General features: G+C 38.5%; 2 protein-coding genes across 2 annotated transcripts in view; both read left to right on the top strand.

Moving 5' to 3' along the window:
* Positions 1-17,036, top strand: part of LOC102396589 (interferon-induced very large GTPase 1) — a 190,141-nt gene that overhangs the window by 9,360 nt on the left and 163,745 nt on the right. The window lies entirely within an intron of this gene.
* LOC123329764 (interferon-induced very large GTPase 1-like) lies at positions 8,363-15,913 on the top strand. The gene is given in 2 exon segments (XM_045162930.1): positions 8,363-12,155; positions 12,158-15,913. Coding segments are annotated over 2 exon segments (7,281 nt in total). The 3' UTR covers positions 15,646-15,913.

Here is a 17,036-nt window from a genome sequence, read left to right as displayed (position 1 = left end):
AGGCTTTCCTGTCCATCACATTGCCCAGAGCTTGCTCAAACTCCAATACTTTGGCCACCTGATGCAAAGAACTGACTCATTTGAAAAGACCCTGATTCTGGTAAAGATTGAAGGTGGGAGGCGAAGGGGACGACAGAGGATGAGAGGGTTGGATGGCACCACTGACTCAATGGACATGAGTTTTGGTAAACTCCAGGAGTTGGTGATGGACAGGGAGGTTTGGTGTGCTGCAGTCCATGGGGTCACAAAGAGTTGGACATGACTGAGCGACTGAACTAAACTGAGTAAGTATACAGGCATATCTTATTTTATTGTGCTTTGTGGATGTTGTGTTTTTATAAAGTGAAGTTTTGTGGCAACACTGCTTATGCAAGTCTATTGGCACCAATTGTTTTTTCTCTCCATAACCCCTGGCAACACTGAGCTTTTTTACAGTCTCCATAGTTTTGACTCTACTATTTCATATAGTTGGAGTCATAAAGTATGTAGCATTATCATACTGGGTCTTTCATACGGCAATGTGATTTAATATTATTCTGTGTCTTTCATAGCTTAATAGCTCTTTTTTTTTTTTTTTTTTGCTAAACAGTAATAATAACATAGACAGCATATTAAAAGGTAGAGACATCACTTTGTCAACACAGGTCCATATTGTCAAAGCTATAGGTTTTCTAGCAGTTATGTACAGGTGTGAGAGTTGGACCATAAAGAAAGCTGAATGCTATTGTGCTGCTGAAGAAGACACTGTCTTTATAAATTAAGTTGGGAAGAACAGATGCTTTAACAATATTGAACATAAATATCTCTCCATTTATATAGATATTACTTGATTTCTTTCATCAGAGTTTTGTAGTTTTCCCTATATACATCTTGCATGTATTTTATCAGGTTTATATCTAAGTATTTCTTTTGTGAGAGTGCTAGTTTAAATGGTATTGTGTTTTTAATCTCAAATTCCAATTGCTTATTGCTAGCATATTAAAAAACAATAGTTTTTGTATGCTAACCCTTATATTCTACAACCTTGTTGTATTCACTTATCAGCTCTAGGAGATTTTTTGTTGAGTCTTTGGCATTTTTAAGATAGTGTCATCTACAAACAAAGACATGTTTTATTTATTTCTTCCCAATCAATATATTTTTATTTCTTTATCTTATTAACTAACTCTTCCAATAGAATGCGTGATAGGAGTGATGAGAGGGCATATCCTTAACCTATTTTTCTTTACGAGGAAAGCTTCTAAGGTCCTTACCATTAAGTGTAATGTTAATAGTAGGGCTTTTGTTAATGTCTCTTATCAAGTTCAGTAAGTTCCCCTCTATTCTTAGCTTGCTGGAAGTTTTAATAATGAGTAAGTATTGGGTTTTGTCAAATGGGTTCTCTCCATGTGGTTTTTCTTCTTAGTTCGTTGTAGTATATTGCATGAATTGATTCTGAACGTTGAATCCACTTTGCTTACCTGAAGTAAATCCTACATGGTTGTGGTATATAACTCCTTTTTACATTATTAGATTTAATTTGTTAATTTTTTTCATAAGAGATATAGGTTTTCAGTTTTCTTTCTTGTAGTCCTAAGTAGTCCTTAACTCATTTTGGTATTAGGGTAACACTGACCTCATGAACTAAATTAGGAAGTATTCCTTCTGTTTCTGTCCTCTGAAAGAGATTGCAGATATTTGGTACAGTTTCTTCCTTAAATGTTTGGTAGAAGAGGGTTCCCTTTTCTCCCCACCCTCTCCAGCATTTATTGCTTGTAGACTTTTGGATCACAGCCATTCTGACTGGCATGAAATGGTACCTCATAGTGGTTTTGATTTGCATTTCTCTGATAATGAGTGATGTTGAGCTGTTGATTGGAATGCAAACTAGTACAGCCACTATGGAGAAAAGTGTGGAGATTCCTTAAAAAACTGGAAATAGAATTGCCTTATGATCCAGCAATCCCACTGCTGGGCATACACACTAAGGAAACCAGAAGGGAAAGAGACACGTGTACTCCAATGTTCATCGCAGCACTGTTTATAATAGCCAGGACATGGAAGCAAGCTAGATGTCCATCAGCAGATGAATGGATAAGAAAGCTATGGTACATATACACAATGGAGTATTACTCAGCCATTAAAAAGAATACATTTGAATCAGTTCTAATGAGGTGGATGAAACTGGAGCCTATTATACAGAGTGAAGTAAGCCAGAAAGAAAAAGACCAATACAGTATACTAATGCATATATGTGGAATTTAGAAATATGGTAACAATAACCCTGTATACGAGACAGCAAAAGAGACACTGATGTATAGAACAGTCTTTTGGACTCTGTGGGAGAGGGAGAGGGTGGAATGATTTGGGAGAATGGCATTGAAATATGTATAATATCATATATGAAATGAGTCGCCAGTCCAGGTTCGATGCACGATACTGGATGCTTGGGGCTGGTGCACTGGGACGACCCAGAGGGATGGTATGGGGAGGGAGGAGGGAGAAGGGAGGAGGATTCAGGATGGGGAACACATGTATACCTGTGGCAGATTCATTTTAATATATGGCAAAATCAATACAATAGTATAAAGTTAAATAAAATAAAATTAAAAAAAATATGTTTGGTAGAATTCACCAGTGAATCCCATTGGGACTGGAGCTTTTTATTTTGGATGGTTGTTAAATATTGATTCAGTTTTTTTTTAACAGACACAGGCCTATTCAGATTATTTATTTCCTCTCATGTAAGCTTAATAGTTTATTGTCTTCCAAGGAATTGATACATTTTATCTAGGCTATCAAATATGAGAGCAAACATTTTCATAGTACTCTTTTTTCATCCTCAAAGTCTATAGAATTCATATCCATAACCCCTATTTTATTTCTGATATTAGTAATTTGTATCTTCCCTCTTTTCACAGTCTGAGTTATTAGTTTTGTTAGTATTTCCAAAGAATCATGTTATACTTTTACTGATTTTTTTCTATTGATTTCCTGTTTTCATTTTTATTGGATTTTTAGTTCTGATTTCTTTTCTCTTGCTTATTTGGATTGAATTTTCTTGTTATTACCTCAGATGGAAACTTAGATTATTGTTTTCATATAATTATTCTTTTGTTATGTATGCATTCAATGTAAATTTCCATCTAGGCACGGCTTTCACTGTAGCCCACAAATTTTGATAAGTTGTATAATCAAATGTTTCTTTTTTTTTCCTGTGTTAGTTTGACAGTTATATATTCTTGACTCTTATACTTGAGATTGTACTAGAAATTGCAACATATATTCTACAAAATCAATACAACCTTTGTCCTTCCTCTCAAATACCTCAAAGAACTGAGGGTCCTTTAAGTCCATTTGGCTGCACACTCCAGCATAAATGCAATTGTCACCATGTATTTTAAACCCCACTGTTTTGTGCATTTATTTAGATTTTTCCATATATTTATTCCTTTGTTGCTCACCATCTTTTCCTGCATCTCTGACTATTCATTGGTGATATTTTCCTTCTCCTGAAAAAACATGCCCTAGTAGTTCCTTCAACGTGCATTTCCAGGTAGCAAATTCTGTTACTGTGCTGTTTTCAATGTTTTTCTACCACCATAATTCTTTAAGGATATTTTTAACTTTGTATAGAATCCTACTTTATCAGCTATTTTCTTTCAGTAGATTTAACCCTCCATGCTACTGCCTTCTGGCTTCCATCAGTGCTGTTGAGGTCATCATTCTCTCTAATTATTATTTGAAGATAAACTCTGCTTTTCTCATACAGTCCTCAGAATGGGAGAAAGTAATAGCAAATGAAAAAACTGACAAAGAATTAATCTCTAAAATATACAAGCAGCTCATGTAGCTCAATACCAGAAAAATGAACAATCCAATCAAAAAGTGGGCAAAAGATGTAAAAAGACAGTTCTCCAAAGAAAACATACACATGGCTAATAAACACATGAAAAGATGCTAAACATCACTCCTTATTAGATAAATGCAAATCAAAACCACAATGAGGTATCATCTCACATTGGTCAGAATGGCCATCATCAAAGTCTATAACAATAAATGCTGGAGAGGGTATGGAGAAAAGGGAATGCTCTTACACTGTTGGTAGGAATGAAAACTGGTACAGCCACTATGGAGAACAGTGTGGAGATTCCTTGAAACTGGAATAGAACTGGTATACCACCCAGTTATCCCACTGCTGGGCATACACTCCAAGGAAACCAGAATTAAAAGAGACACATGTACCCAGTGTTCAGTGCACCATTATTTACAATAGCCGGGACATGGACTGGAGAAGGCAATGGCACCCCACTCCAGTACTCTTGCCTGAAGAATCCCATGGATGGAGGAGCCTGGTGGGCCGCAGTCCATGGAGTCTCTAAGAGTCGGACACGACTGAGCGACTTCACTTTCACTTTTCACTTTCATGCATCGGAGAAGGAAATGGCAACCCACTCCAGTGTTCTTGCCTGCAGAATCCCAGGGACAGGGGAACCTGGTGGGCTGCCGTCTAGGGGGTCGCACAGAGTCGGACACGACTGAGGTGACTTAGCAGTAGCAGGGACATGGACGCAACCTATATGTCCATTGGCAGATGAATGGATAAGGAGGTTGTGGTAGATACACAATGAAATCAGTTCAGTTCAGTCTCTCAGTCGTGTCCAACACTTTGTGACCCCATGAATCACAACATGCCAGGCCTCCCTGTCCATCACCAACCCCTGGAATGAAATATTACTCAGCTATTAAAAATAATACATTTGAGTCAGTTCTAATGAAATAGATGACCCTGGAGCCTATTATACAGAGTGAAGTAAGTCAGGAAGAGAAAGACAAATACTGTATAATAACACATATATATGGAATTTAGAAAGATGGTACCGATGATCTTACATGCAGGCCAGCAAGGGAGACATAGATGTAAAAAACAGACTTTTGAACTCAGCAGGAGAAAGTGAGGATGGGATGATTTGAGCAAATACCACTGAAATATGTATATTACCATATGTAAAATAGATGACCAGTGCAAGTTCAATGTATGAAGCAGAGCATCACAAATAGGTCTGGGACAACCCAGGATAGGATGGGGAGGAAGATGGGAAGGTGGGTTCAGAATTGTGGGGGACACCTATGTACCTGTGGCTGATTCATGTTGATGTATGGCAAACCATCACAATACTGTAAAGTAATTATTCTCCAATTAAAATATATTAATTTTAAAAAATCTGCCTTTCTGTAAATGTTTTGCTTTTCCTATTGTATTTTCTGCAGTTTCACTATGATATGTCTGATTGTGAATTTCTTTTATTTGTCTTCCGAGGTATATGCCAAGGTATCCTAAATGTTGTCTTTAATTTGTAATGGAAGTGTTTCACTTACTTCAAATTTATTTACCTCTTCCATCAGATATTATTTCACTATTAAATTCCTTGAGACTTCAAAGAATTTGCCTTAAAAATTTATCTAGATATTTTAGGTAACTTAGTTGGAAAAGTTCTCTTTTTTAATTAATTTATGTTTTGGCTGCACTGGGTCCTTATTGCTGTGCGCAGGCTTTCTCTAGTTGCAGTAAGTGGGGGCTACTCTAGTTGCAGTGCTCATATGCACACTGCATCTATCTCATTCACATCCTGTCTTCACTTCCTTTGCATATATACCCAGGGCTTCTCATTGTGGTGGCTTCTATTATTGTGGAGCACAGCCCGTAGGGCACACGGGTTTTAGTAGTTGCAGCACATGGGCTCAGGAGTTGTGCCTTGTGGGCTCTAAGCACAGGCGCAGGTGTTGTGGTGCACAGGCTTAGTTGCTCTGTGGTATGTGGGATCTTCCTGGACCAGGGATCGAACCAGTGTTCCCTGCATTGCAAGGCAGATTCCTAACCACTGTCCACCAGAGAAGCCCAGAAAAGCTGTTTTTTTGAATTACTGAGTCTGCCATTAAATTTAGATTCAAATTTTAGTGACACTGGGGAAGATGAAAAGCACAAAATCAAAATGACTGTAAGATGAGATGACAATTATATGATTCAATAAAGACAAAATGAAGGAAAAATCTAGGGGAGAGATAGTAGGGGATTAAAAAAGAATTGAGATTTAGGAGAGATTGAAAAGGATAATTTGAAAGGACATAAAACTACATTCAAATTATGAGGAAGAAGGATGCATAGGATTATAACAGTGACATTCAGTAGGACAGGAAATACAAGAAGAGAGGAAACCTGAATTATGTGTGAAGTTGAAACATGTGAAATCTCATCTCATATAATATGTCTCATAGACGGTGGGGTTAAAAACAACATTGAGAAAACACTGAATATAAGAGTATTTGATTCTACATACACACATTAAGATGGCATCAGCAGATAAAGAGAATTTGATTATATATATATATATAGTTTATAACATAAAATATATATATATATAATATAATGATATTAACTTGTGTCAGAGGAAGAGTAAGAAGTGGGTGAAAAGTATAAATCAGCTAAGAAGTGCATTTAATTTATTGAGATAAATTAACATATAACCTTGCATAAGTCTAAGGTATACTAGATGCTGATATGATACATGTTTATATTACCATATGACCAAGATAGAATTAGCTAACACCTCTATCACATCATAGTACCATGTCTTTATTGTGGTGAGAACAATTAAGATCAAGTCTCTTGGCAACTTTGAAGTTTATAATACAGTATATTGTTTATAATCACTATGTGTGCTATATGTGCTCTGCTTAGTTGCTCAGTCATGTCCATCTCTTTGTGACCCCATGAATTGTAGCCCGCCAGGCTCCTGTGTCTTTGAGGATTCTCCAAGGCAAAAATACTGGAGTGGGTTGCCATGCCCTCTTCCAGGGGATCTTCCCAACCTAGGGATCAAACCCAGGTTTCCTGCATTGCAGGTGGATTCTTTACCATCTGAGCCATCAGGGAAGCCTAGATGTCTAAGACTTATTTATCTACTGATGGCACATTTGTACCTTTAAACAGTATCTCCCTAATTCCTACATCTTCCAACCCACCATACTACTTGGTTTTACAAGTTTGGCTTTTTTAGATTTCACATGTAAGTGATATTATACAGAATTTCTCTTTCTTGGTCTGACTTATCTCACTTAGCATAATGCAGTCAAGGTCCATCCATGTTGTCACACACAAATGGCAGGACTTCCTTTTTCTCGTGACTGTATAATATTCCACTGTGTGTCTGTTCTCTGCACACACATGTGCATGCTGTATCACATATCCTTTATCTATTAAGCCATGGACTGACACTTAGGCTGTTTCCATACCGTGGCTATTGTGAATAACGATGCAGTAAACATGGGGGTGCATATATCTCTTCAGTATCCTGTCTTCACTTCCTTTGCATATGTACCCAGGAGTGGAATTGCTCGGTAATATTGTGATCCTAATTTTCATTTTTGAGGAAACTCTACAATCCTTTCCATAGTGGTTAAACCAACTTAAATTCTCAGCAACAGTACACAAGGGTTCCCTTTTTTCCACACCCTCCTAGCATTTATTATTTGTAGACTATATGATGATGGCCATTATGATTGGTTTGAGGTGATACCTCATTATGTTTTGACTTGCATTTTCCTAACAATTAACAATGTTGAGTGACTTTTCATGAGCCTGTTTGTCATCTGTATGTCTTCTTTGGAGAAACATCTATTTATTCTTTGCCTACTTTTTCCTAATATTCTTTTAATGTAGCGATCCAATTTTCCCACCACCACTTACTGGAATTATCTTTTTTCCATTGTTTTCTCATCTCTTTTGTCATTGGTTATTGACCATAAGTATGTTGGTTTATTTCTGGGCTCTCTGTTCCATTGATCTATATGTTTGCTTTTATGCCAATGTCATGTTGTTTTGATTAATGTAGCTTTGTTGTAGAATCTGAATAGGGAACGTGATACATCCAGCTATTTTTTTTCTCCAGTCAGCTTTGGCAATTGAGTGTTTTGTGGTTCCAAAAAAATTTTTAGAATCATTTTGTCCTACTTTTGTGAAAGTGTCCTGGGTATTTTGATAGTGATTGCATTAAATCTACAGATTGCTTTGGATAATATGGCCATTTTTAACAATATTAATCCTTCTAATCAAGGAACACAGGATATCTTCCCATTCCTTTTTATCATTTTCACATTCCTTCATCAGTGTTTATAGTTTTCAGAATATAGGTCTTTCACCTTCTTGGTTAAGTTTATTCCCTGGTATTTTATTCTTTTCACATAAATGGGATTGTTCCCTAAATTTTTTTTATGATAGTTCACTATTAGTGTATACAAAAGCAACAGATTTCTGCAAATTAATCACAGAATTCTGCATTTTAACATGCCACGGGCTAACTGAGTGTCTTTTCTTCCCACAGCCATGGACACAGCAGAGTCTAGGCCCGATGAACCTCCGTTTAGAGGCAAAAATGGGCAAGATCTCCAAGAGATGCTCAGAGAAGTAGCACTGGTAATTGAGTGCTAGTTGTCAAAGCTGCAGGAACACCTGGGTGTGACTTCTGCCCATGCCTTACAACACCTAGAAGAAAAAGACCTCCAGAAACTGAAATGCCAGGTGCAACATTCTTGGGAGAAAAGGGCCCTGGAGAAATTGCTTAACCTGTCACACTCAAATACTCTTTCAGAGTTACAGGAGTCTTGGGTGGAATCATTAAAGAAAAGGCAGAAGGAGGCAGAACAGGCACTGCAGGAACAAAGAGAAATGCTGTCAGAACAGAGGCAACAACAGGAAGAAGCAGTGAGGAAAAAGGAAGCAGCGCTGTGGCAAACAATGGAGATACCCAAAGAGTTTTGGCCATCTCCTGAAAACCCCCTAGGAGAAGTCATGGAAGATATGCAGAGACAACTCAACCTCATGGAAGGGGCATTTTCTCACAGGAAAAATCTTCCAGATAGAGAACTGGTGAGACATGCTTCTGGAGGACTAGCTCTACAGGGAATTTACAAAACCAGTAACCAAAGGTGTCTTATGGAGAAGAGAGAGGAGCTACTCTGTGTCCCCAGGGAGTTTGTACTCCGTGGCCCTGAGCAGAGTACACAGGTGCTAATGAAGGAATTTACATCTTCTCAAGAAGAATCCATGTTCACTCAGACTGTAGAGAAGCTGGGCTTCAGTGTAACTGCCTTAGCAAAGGGTAGAGGTTGGGGATTTAGCCTGGAAGCCGGTATGGATCAGAGCATGCATTCAGAATCCAAGAAAATACAACAGTCAAATTCTAAACACTCTTATTTCTGCTCAACTATATTCATCTATATCCCACTGGCCTCCTTCTACTTTCCCATTGACCAGCTCCAACTTTCCAATGCTGCTCTCCAGAATTTAAAATACATTGAAGACCTTGTGAGTCAGTCAGAAGACCCAGACAAACTACTCTTGCTGAAGCATAGGACTGAAGCCTTCTTCCAGAGGTTTGGGTCTTATGCTAACCAGGGCCCTCTGCACTTGGGAGGAATCTACTGGTGGAAAACCATTTCAGAGGGTTTCCAAAAAGAACGGCTGGCAGAAGTGAAGTAGCAAGCAGCAGAGGCCCTGGATATTCTCATAAGGGGCAGTTACAGTGGCTCTGGAGTGAACATTGGTACAGGTCTGGATATGTCAGACTCTCATTCGGAAAAAGCCTCTCAGAGAACAACCTTCCAAAATCTCCAAACCAAAGTCAAATTATCTGTGGCCCAGACAGGTGGCCCACCAGAAGCAAATGGCTTTTTAAACTGGAAAGCTGGTCTAGTTGCCAATAATCAAACCTGGTGTGTCATTGACCGTGGACTTCAGCTGGTACCTGTTTGGGACATTGTCCTCTCTGGTCACAGAAGTGATTTTAAGGATCCTCGTAAAGTAGCCAACTGTCTGAAAGACCACTATACTGTTCTAACTGAACTCACTGCCCAGATCCAGGAGGGAGAATTACTGAGTATTGAGAAGGAGGCTAGGATCTTCCTACAGGATGTGAAATCCTGGGATGTTTTTGATCCTGAAGAACAGCTTAAAAGGCTGATAAATTTCATGCAAAGATTGAGTCAAAAAACTGAAAGTTATACCATTTGGACTAATATATGCCTCAACGACTGGGGTCTGCAGAATTTTCTGGTAAACACTGTCAACTTTTGCAAAAAATCTTCCATTTATGGAACGAAATTTATTAAATCTCAGTTGAGCAGTCTTTTGGATCCTCACATCTATACAGTAAGAAACTTTCCTCAGGCTCACTCCATTATGCAGTGGATATTTCAGTCAGACCAAAAGGAAGACAATGTCTATATCACCCAATTTTCTGAGTTAATTGAAATATTTAAAAAAGCACAGAATGACCTTAGGGAAGTAAAGGCCAACTCCGAATCTACAGAGTTGGTGGAGGAAGCTCAAAGAAAGCTGACTTATGAGGTCAGCTTGTCTCTTGGGTGCTTCTTGAAATACCTCCGAGAAACAGGGAAGCCAGACACACACATCTTGCTACTTTTGATAGCATCTGGTGCAGGATATCATGTGGTTGACAATACATTTCAGTATCTCCTGGGGCATGATGAGTTACACTTCCTATTGGACAAAATGCAAACTGTGCAAAATAAATACCAAGAGCTCAAAAATATTTGCAACTACAGGGCTCAGACATTCCTGGTGCTCACAGGTTTGACAGCAACAGCGGGCACCAAAGCTGTTTCTCAGGAGGAGAAAACGCAACGCTTGGCATTGATCAAACATCACATGGGACAATCTTTGACTAAAGAAGTTTTATATGTCCTCACCAAACCTGGAGATCATGATTGGGAAAACCTAGAAAAAGACTTGAGACTGCTCATTGATGGGAAATATGAGGCTGTTGTCTCTTCATTGCAAGTGGAGGAGGTGATAAAAGAATTGCAAAGTGTCTTCCATGAAAAGAAAGAGTGCCATGAACCACATGATAATGAAAAGAAAAAGGTGAAAGTCATAGAAAATGGAGCCTTCCAAGACTTACTCCAGCGTCTAGGCCTAGAACATTACTACCCAAGAAAAATGAGCAGAGCTAACTTCCAACTGATCCACAAGACTTCTGTGCACAACACCCAGCCCTGCTCTGAAAGAGAACTTCCCTTCTATTTCCTACAGAAGCTATTGATGCTGGATTATGGGCTGAGATACCTGGTCATCAAACATGAAGAATACACAGAGAACCAAGTCTATTCAAGCACCTCAAATCAAGAAAAGGAGGCTTTTGATCCATATGAAGATCTACTTGAAGAAAGTGTTAATCCTACTAAGCCTTCAGTAGCCACTAATCTCAGACCCTATGTTCACCCTATGGATATTCAGATGGCAATTCTTCACTGTGCAGATGATTTTGCTAGACAGTATATTTTGGACAAACTTTCCATTTGTCAGTTTGCCCTCCCCCTTCTCATACCTAATCCTTGCAATGCTCAAATTGAATTCTCTCTCTGGTCTCTCAGACAAATTCGAAGGAGCTGGCAGCAAGTAGGGAAATCAATAAATGAGGAGAAGGACAATTACAAGAATCACCAGATGTGTCATGTTTCTGTCCCCATTGTGTCCTTTATTAGAGTTGGAACTGGCTTCTCTGCTTCCAAATCACAGATCATGAACTGTCTTCTCAGTGAACGCAAACATGATGTCTTTTTTCACCGACACTGCAAAGGCAGCCGCAGAGACTGTCTCTTGATGGGAGGAGTGGTGGAAGTCGCCTGGTTCTGTCCCTAGGGGGAAGAGCAGGACAGATTTGATAAGTGCTTGACCTTTACCAATCTTCATGGAGATGCAAAGGAATATGAGAAGCAACTCGCCTTTTTGAAGGAAGTTTCTTCCATAATTGTGATCCTGATGTCAATTTCTGATGACAATAAAGGAAACCGAAAAATAGTCAGTGACATGTGTCAGTCATCAAAACCTTTAATCTTTTTGCTTGATGATAAAGGAAAAGTCACAGTCGATAATTCTGGCCCAAGAGTGAGAATTGGGATCAGGAACAGAAATGAAGCAGAATTAATAGAGGAGCTCACAACTACAATCAAACATTTGCTGGAGCTCTCTAACACTGCACTCAGTTTGGAGAACTGTGCCCAAGTTGCTCGCAAGCAAGGAATGCTTATTGATGAAGACCAGAAAGATTGCAGGAAAGCCAAAGAAAAGGCAGAGGGTCTAATAACCCTATTGAGGAAATAGGAATACCTCAGGTCAAGGAAAGCATACTACCTCTTCAGGGAAAACTGTGGCAACTTTGGTGTAAAAAGGACAAAGAACTCTATCATCTGAGAGAAAAGGGGAAACACAGCATTGAACAACACAAAAGTGAGACTGAGACAGAAAAACAAAAGATAAGACATGAACAGTTAAGAAAAGCCTTTCCTCTCAACGCTTTAATGCGTTCTGTCCTTGAAATTTTCCAAAATCATTCAGAAACTCACACCAAACTCTACTTCCTCCAATGGCTGAATGTAGCTTTGGACAACCTGACTGCAGGACACTTGGAAAATCTAAATGAGAAGAAAAAGGCATTGGTTCAAAAAAAAAAGCAAGAGGCCACAAAGAGTAGCTCTCTGAAAGACTGGCAAAAAGAGATAGAAGCTATTTCCAGACAGATTAATGACTGCGCCTTGGGAATTGAGCACATTCTCAGAGAAGCTGGCCAGATCTATGAAGCTCTGGAAGAAGCTTCACCCACGAAAGATACCCTATTTCTCTCCCTTCCCCACATTGCTGCAAATCTGATGATATCTGGTGTTCCCATTGAGCTGCTGGATGGGGATGTTTCATATGTGCCTCTGAGGTGGGTGGCAGCTGTTTTTGACAAGCTCTCTGAGAACCTTGGAAACAAGGAGCTCTTTGTTCTGTCAGTCCTTGGCCTGCAGAGCTCAGGGAAGTCCACCCTGCTGAATGCCCTTTTTGGGCTGCAGTTCACTGTCAGTGCTGGGAGGTGTACCCGGGGGGCCTACATGCAGCTTCTGAAAGTGGAGGAGACATTCACAGCTGAACTTGGCTTTGACTTTGTGCTTGTTGTGGACACAGAGGGAGTTCGAGCCCCAGAACTCAGCAACAAGTCCCAGAATCACGACAATGAGTTGGCAACCTTTGTCATCGGACTTGGAAACTTGACTCTGATCAATATTTTTGGGGAAAATCCATCAGAAATACAAGATATTCTACAAATAGTTGTCCAAGCTTTTCTGAGGATGAAACAAGTAAAAATCTCTCCCAGTTGCCTCTTTGTCCATCAGAATGTGGGGGAAGTTACAGCTAAAGACCAAAATGTGGATGGAAGAAGGCGGCTTGAGGAGAGATTGGATGAAATGGCAGCAATAGCAGCTGAAGAAGAGCAGTGCTCCGATGTAAGCTGCTTTAGTGATGTCATTAAGTTTGACGTCAATACCCACGTCTACTACTTTGCTCACCTCTGGGATGGCAATCCCCCAATGGCCCCTCCCAATCCTCGCTACAGCCACAATGTTCAGGAACTAAGAAACAGAATTCTTGTGACTGCCCAACAGGCATCTAGGGGAAGCATCATGAAGATATCAGATGTAAAATTCCGAGTTCAAGATTTGTGGAGAGCTCTACTGAATGAGAACTTTATTTTCAGCTTCAAGAACACTCAAGAAGTCATAGCCATGAGCAAGCTGGAAACCATGTATAACTCTTGGACATGGGAGCTGAGGAGTCATGTGCAGAGATTACAGGACCAGCTGATCATCCAGATACAGAATGGAAAAATCCAGACATGTGAAACATATACCCTGGAGGCTCAAGTTACAGAGATATATGAAGCCATCAAGCAAAAACTTGAAAAATATTTTAATGAAGACCCAGATAGTGAAGTGCTGATTCAGTGGAAAGGAAATTTTGAAAATAAACTCATAACCCTTAAAGAGGCACTAATTTTAGATGTCCAAAGAAAAGCCAAAGAACTTATTAGTTTAAAAAAAAATCAAGAAAAACTGGATAACAAAAAGTCAGGTTATGAAAAGGAATTATTGGAAAAAAGCCGGAATTTGGCTTTATTGCTGAATGGCACCGAATTCAGCGAGGAAGAGCTCCATGAGATATTCAACCCACTTTGGGAAAATTGGGTCAGTGATGTGTCCTCAAGTCTCCCTCCAGCCACAGAGCCTGAAATTGAAGTGGATTCTGAAAGCATCCTTTTGGAATATTTCAAAAAGGAAAAAGACATAGCAAGCATACTGATGAATTGTTCTGGAGAAAAGTTTGAAATCAACTATGACAAACATGTTAAGATGAACAGGAATACTTGGGGACTCACTACAATGACAATAGAGACCCAGGATATACACTCCATAAATATGATTACTGACTGCATTATTTCAAAAGTTAATGAAACTCTTAACAAAATATGTCAGCAAAAGCATGATTACAATCCAACTTATTTCCATGAAATCCTGAGAATAATAGAAGAGGAGGTGAAGTCTGAACCCACTCAGAAAAGATACACATTTACAAGAAAATATGAAATAGACTTATCATTGTGTTTATTCCAAAGAGCATCAGTGAAGTTTAAGGAGATGCACAAGGCATTCAAGAGGGCAAATGATCCTGTAAACTATCTGCAAAGCAAGAAAGATGATTTCTTCAGGAGCTTTAAGATCTCTTGTCAAGGAGCATCTTCAATTAAAACGTTCGTTGACTTTCTGTGGAAGAAACTCACACCTGCTGTCTCCAGCACCATAAGGAAAAACATGGCCCTCAAAATTGCTGGGGACATTCGAACCACCTGCCGGGCATTCAATGAAAACAGAGCTAACCTGGAGAAACACATTCTCATCTCTCTGGCAGAAGAGGAAAATTTTGATAACTACTGGCAGTACCTTCATAATCCAAAATCATTTTTTAAGAATTACATTGAAAACCATGTTAAAAGATATTTCTTTGACACAGGAAGTGAAAAAATAAAGACTTTTCTACAAATGAATTTAGATGACATCAAGAATGCCATCCTCTCAGCTATGCACGCATCTACAGCAATAGCTAAAGATAAAAGCAGCACAGTGTCTGGGTGGTTAGATTTGTTCTGTGATCACCTGGGGAGTACCTTGATCTTTCCACGAAAAGACTTGATAAGCATTGAACACCAGGAGATAAAAGATATTGAGTTTATCAAAGAGGCCATGAGTAAAGCTTTGGAGCCTGAAATGAAGAAGGTAGAACAGAACTGTTTGTCAAAACTTGTAGAAGAAATGATTCCTGAAATCCAGAAAATGCTCTCTGAACATCTATGTGGCTGCTGGAAACAGTGTCCCTTCTGTAAAGCAATTTGTACAAACACAATCCCTACCCATGAAGGAGACCACAGTGTTCCCTTCCACCGCCCAAAGGCTCTCAGTGGAATATCGTGGTATCAAACAGACCATTTTACCATTGATTTCTGTACTAATTCAGTAGCAAGTGATTGTGCTTTTATTTTCGAAGATGGCAGGATTATCCCATATAAAACCTATCGACAAGCAGGAGGGGAATATGCCACATGGAGCATCACCCCAGACACATCCATGCAGCCATACTGGAAATGGTTTGTCTGTCACTTCAGATCAAAGCTAGAAGAAAAGTATCAGAAAAGATTTATCAATAGAGGTGAAATTCCTGATGCCTGGAAGAAAATCACAAAGCAGGATGTGCTCGATGACTTGAAAAAACATTAATACTCAATGACCAGATAAGAGTTCCAGTATCTAAACAAAGAAGGCACATTACCAGAACAAGCTTAAAATACCACCCACTCAGAATGAAAACTTTCCTTATATCAATTTTTTTCAAATGAAACATCTAAAACTAAATCAATCATAGCAAGAGTTGAAGATTTCTTGAGTAAGAACCTTATTTTTCTTTGCCTCAATTCCTTCTTTTTTAAAAACAGCTGATATACATGAGTACATGATAAAATCGAATAAAGTGCATTTAATATACCAACAGCATATTTTATATTATTATTCTGAATGTTTTTATTTTTAAATATATAATGTTATATAAAGCTTCAAGAAAGTCATTTTCATAGAGGGAAATTAAAACCATTGCAGATGGCTACAAATGCTACAGAATAACTATACAAATATTTTTATCAATATATAGCTATTGACTGAAAGTTACAAATTCTTTTCATTTCTAAGTGCATTTTTTTACTCTATGAAATTGTGAGGAAGAGTTATTAATGCTTGAATGCAAAAACATTCATAGGAAATTCAAGATTTCCAGTTCTCAAATATAATGCCATTTAGAGCTATTCTATTATAGGAATTAAAACAAAACCAAAAACAGAAATTTGGCCAGGATAGAGCCTGCATCTATTCAAGAAACAATATTAAACAAATATGAAAAATAGAACTTAAATAACTTTTTCTAATTTAACCATTTTCTCTTCTTCCTGGGCACTTTGGCACTTGCCTGTGCATTTTTTTTTTGTATGTTATCTTTTTTAGTCTTATCTAATTGACCATCCATTATTTTTCATTGTCTGAAATTTACACTTAGCCTCAAGACTTTGCTTGGGACATATCTTTTTTGTTGTTTTTCCCTTTAATGTAGGTACCTTTCCAGGAATAGAAACATTTTACAAGGTGCTGTAATATATCATAATTGACAAGGTCTTAATTCACAAAACTCAACACATTATGTTAATTCATTTTGTACTTTAACTTTCATTTCAATGAATAAAATAATGCCATTTGTAGCAACATTGGATACAACTATAGACTACCATTCTAAGTGAAGTAAGTCAGAAAGAGAAAGACAAATATGATATAACATACATGTGCAATCTAAAATATGGCACAAACAAACCTATCTACCAAACAGAAACAGACTCATAGACACAGAGATTAGACTTGTGGTTGCCAAGGGGGAAGCAGGCAGAAGGAGAGGGAAGGACTGAGACTTTGAGGTTGATATATGCAAACTATTGCTTTTAGAATGGATGAACAGTAAGGTCCTCCTGTATAGCTCAGGGAACTGTATACAGTCTCCTGGGATATACCATAATGGAAAAGAATATTTTACAAAGAATGTCTATAAGTGTAAAACTGCTTCACTTTGCTGT

This window comes from Bubalus bubalis, chromosome 16 (genome assembly GCF_019923935.1).
Source record: "Bubalus bubalis isolate 160015118507 breed Murrah chromosome 16, NDDB_SH_1, whole genome shotgun sequence".
Taxonomy (NCBI): Eukaryota; Metazoa; Chordata; class Mammalia; order Artiodactyla; family Bovidae; genus Bubalus; species Bubalus bubalis.
This window is presented reverse-complemented; position numbering and strand designations above follow the sequence as displayed.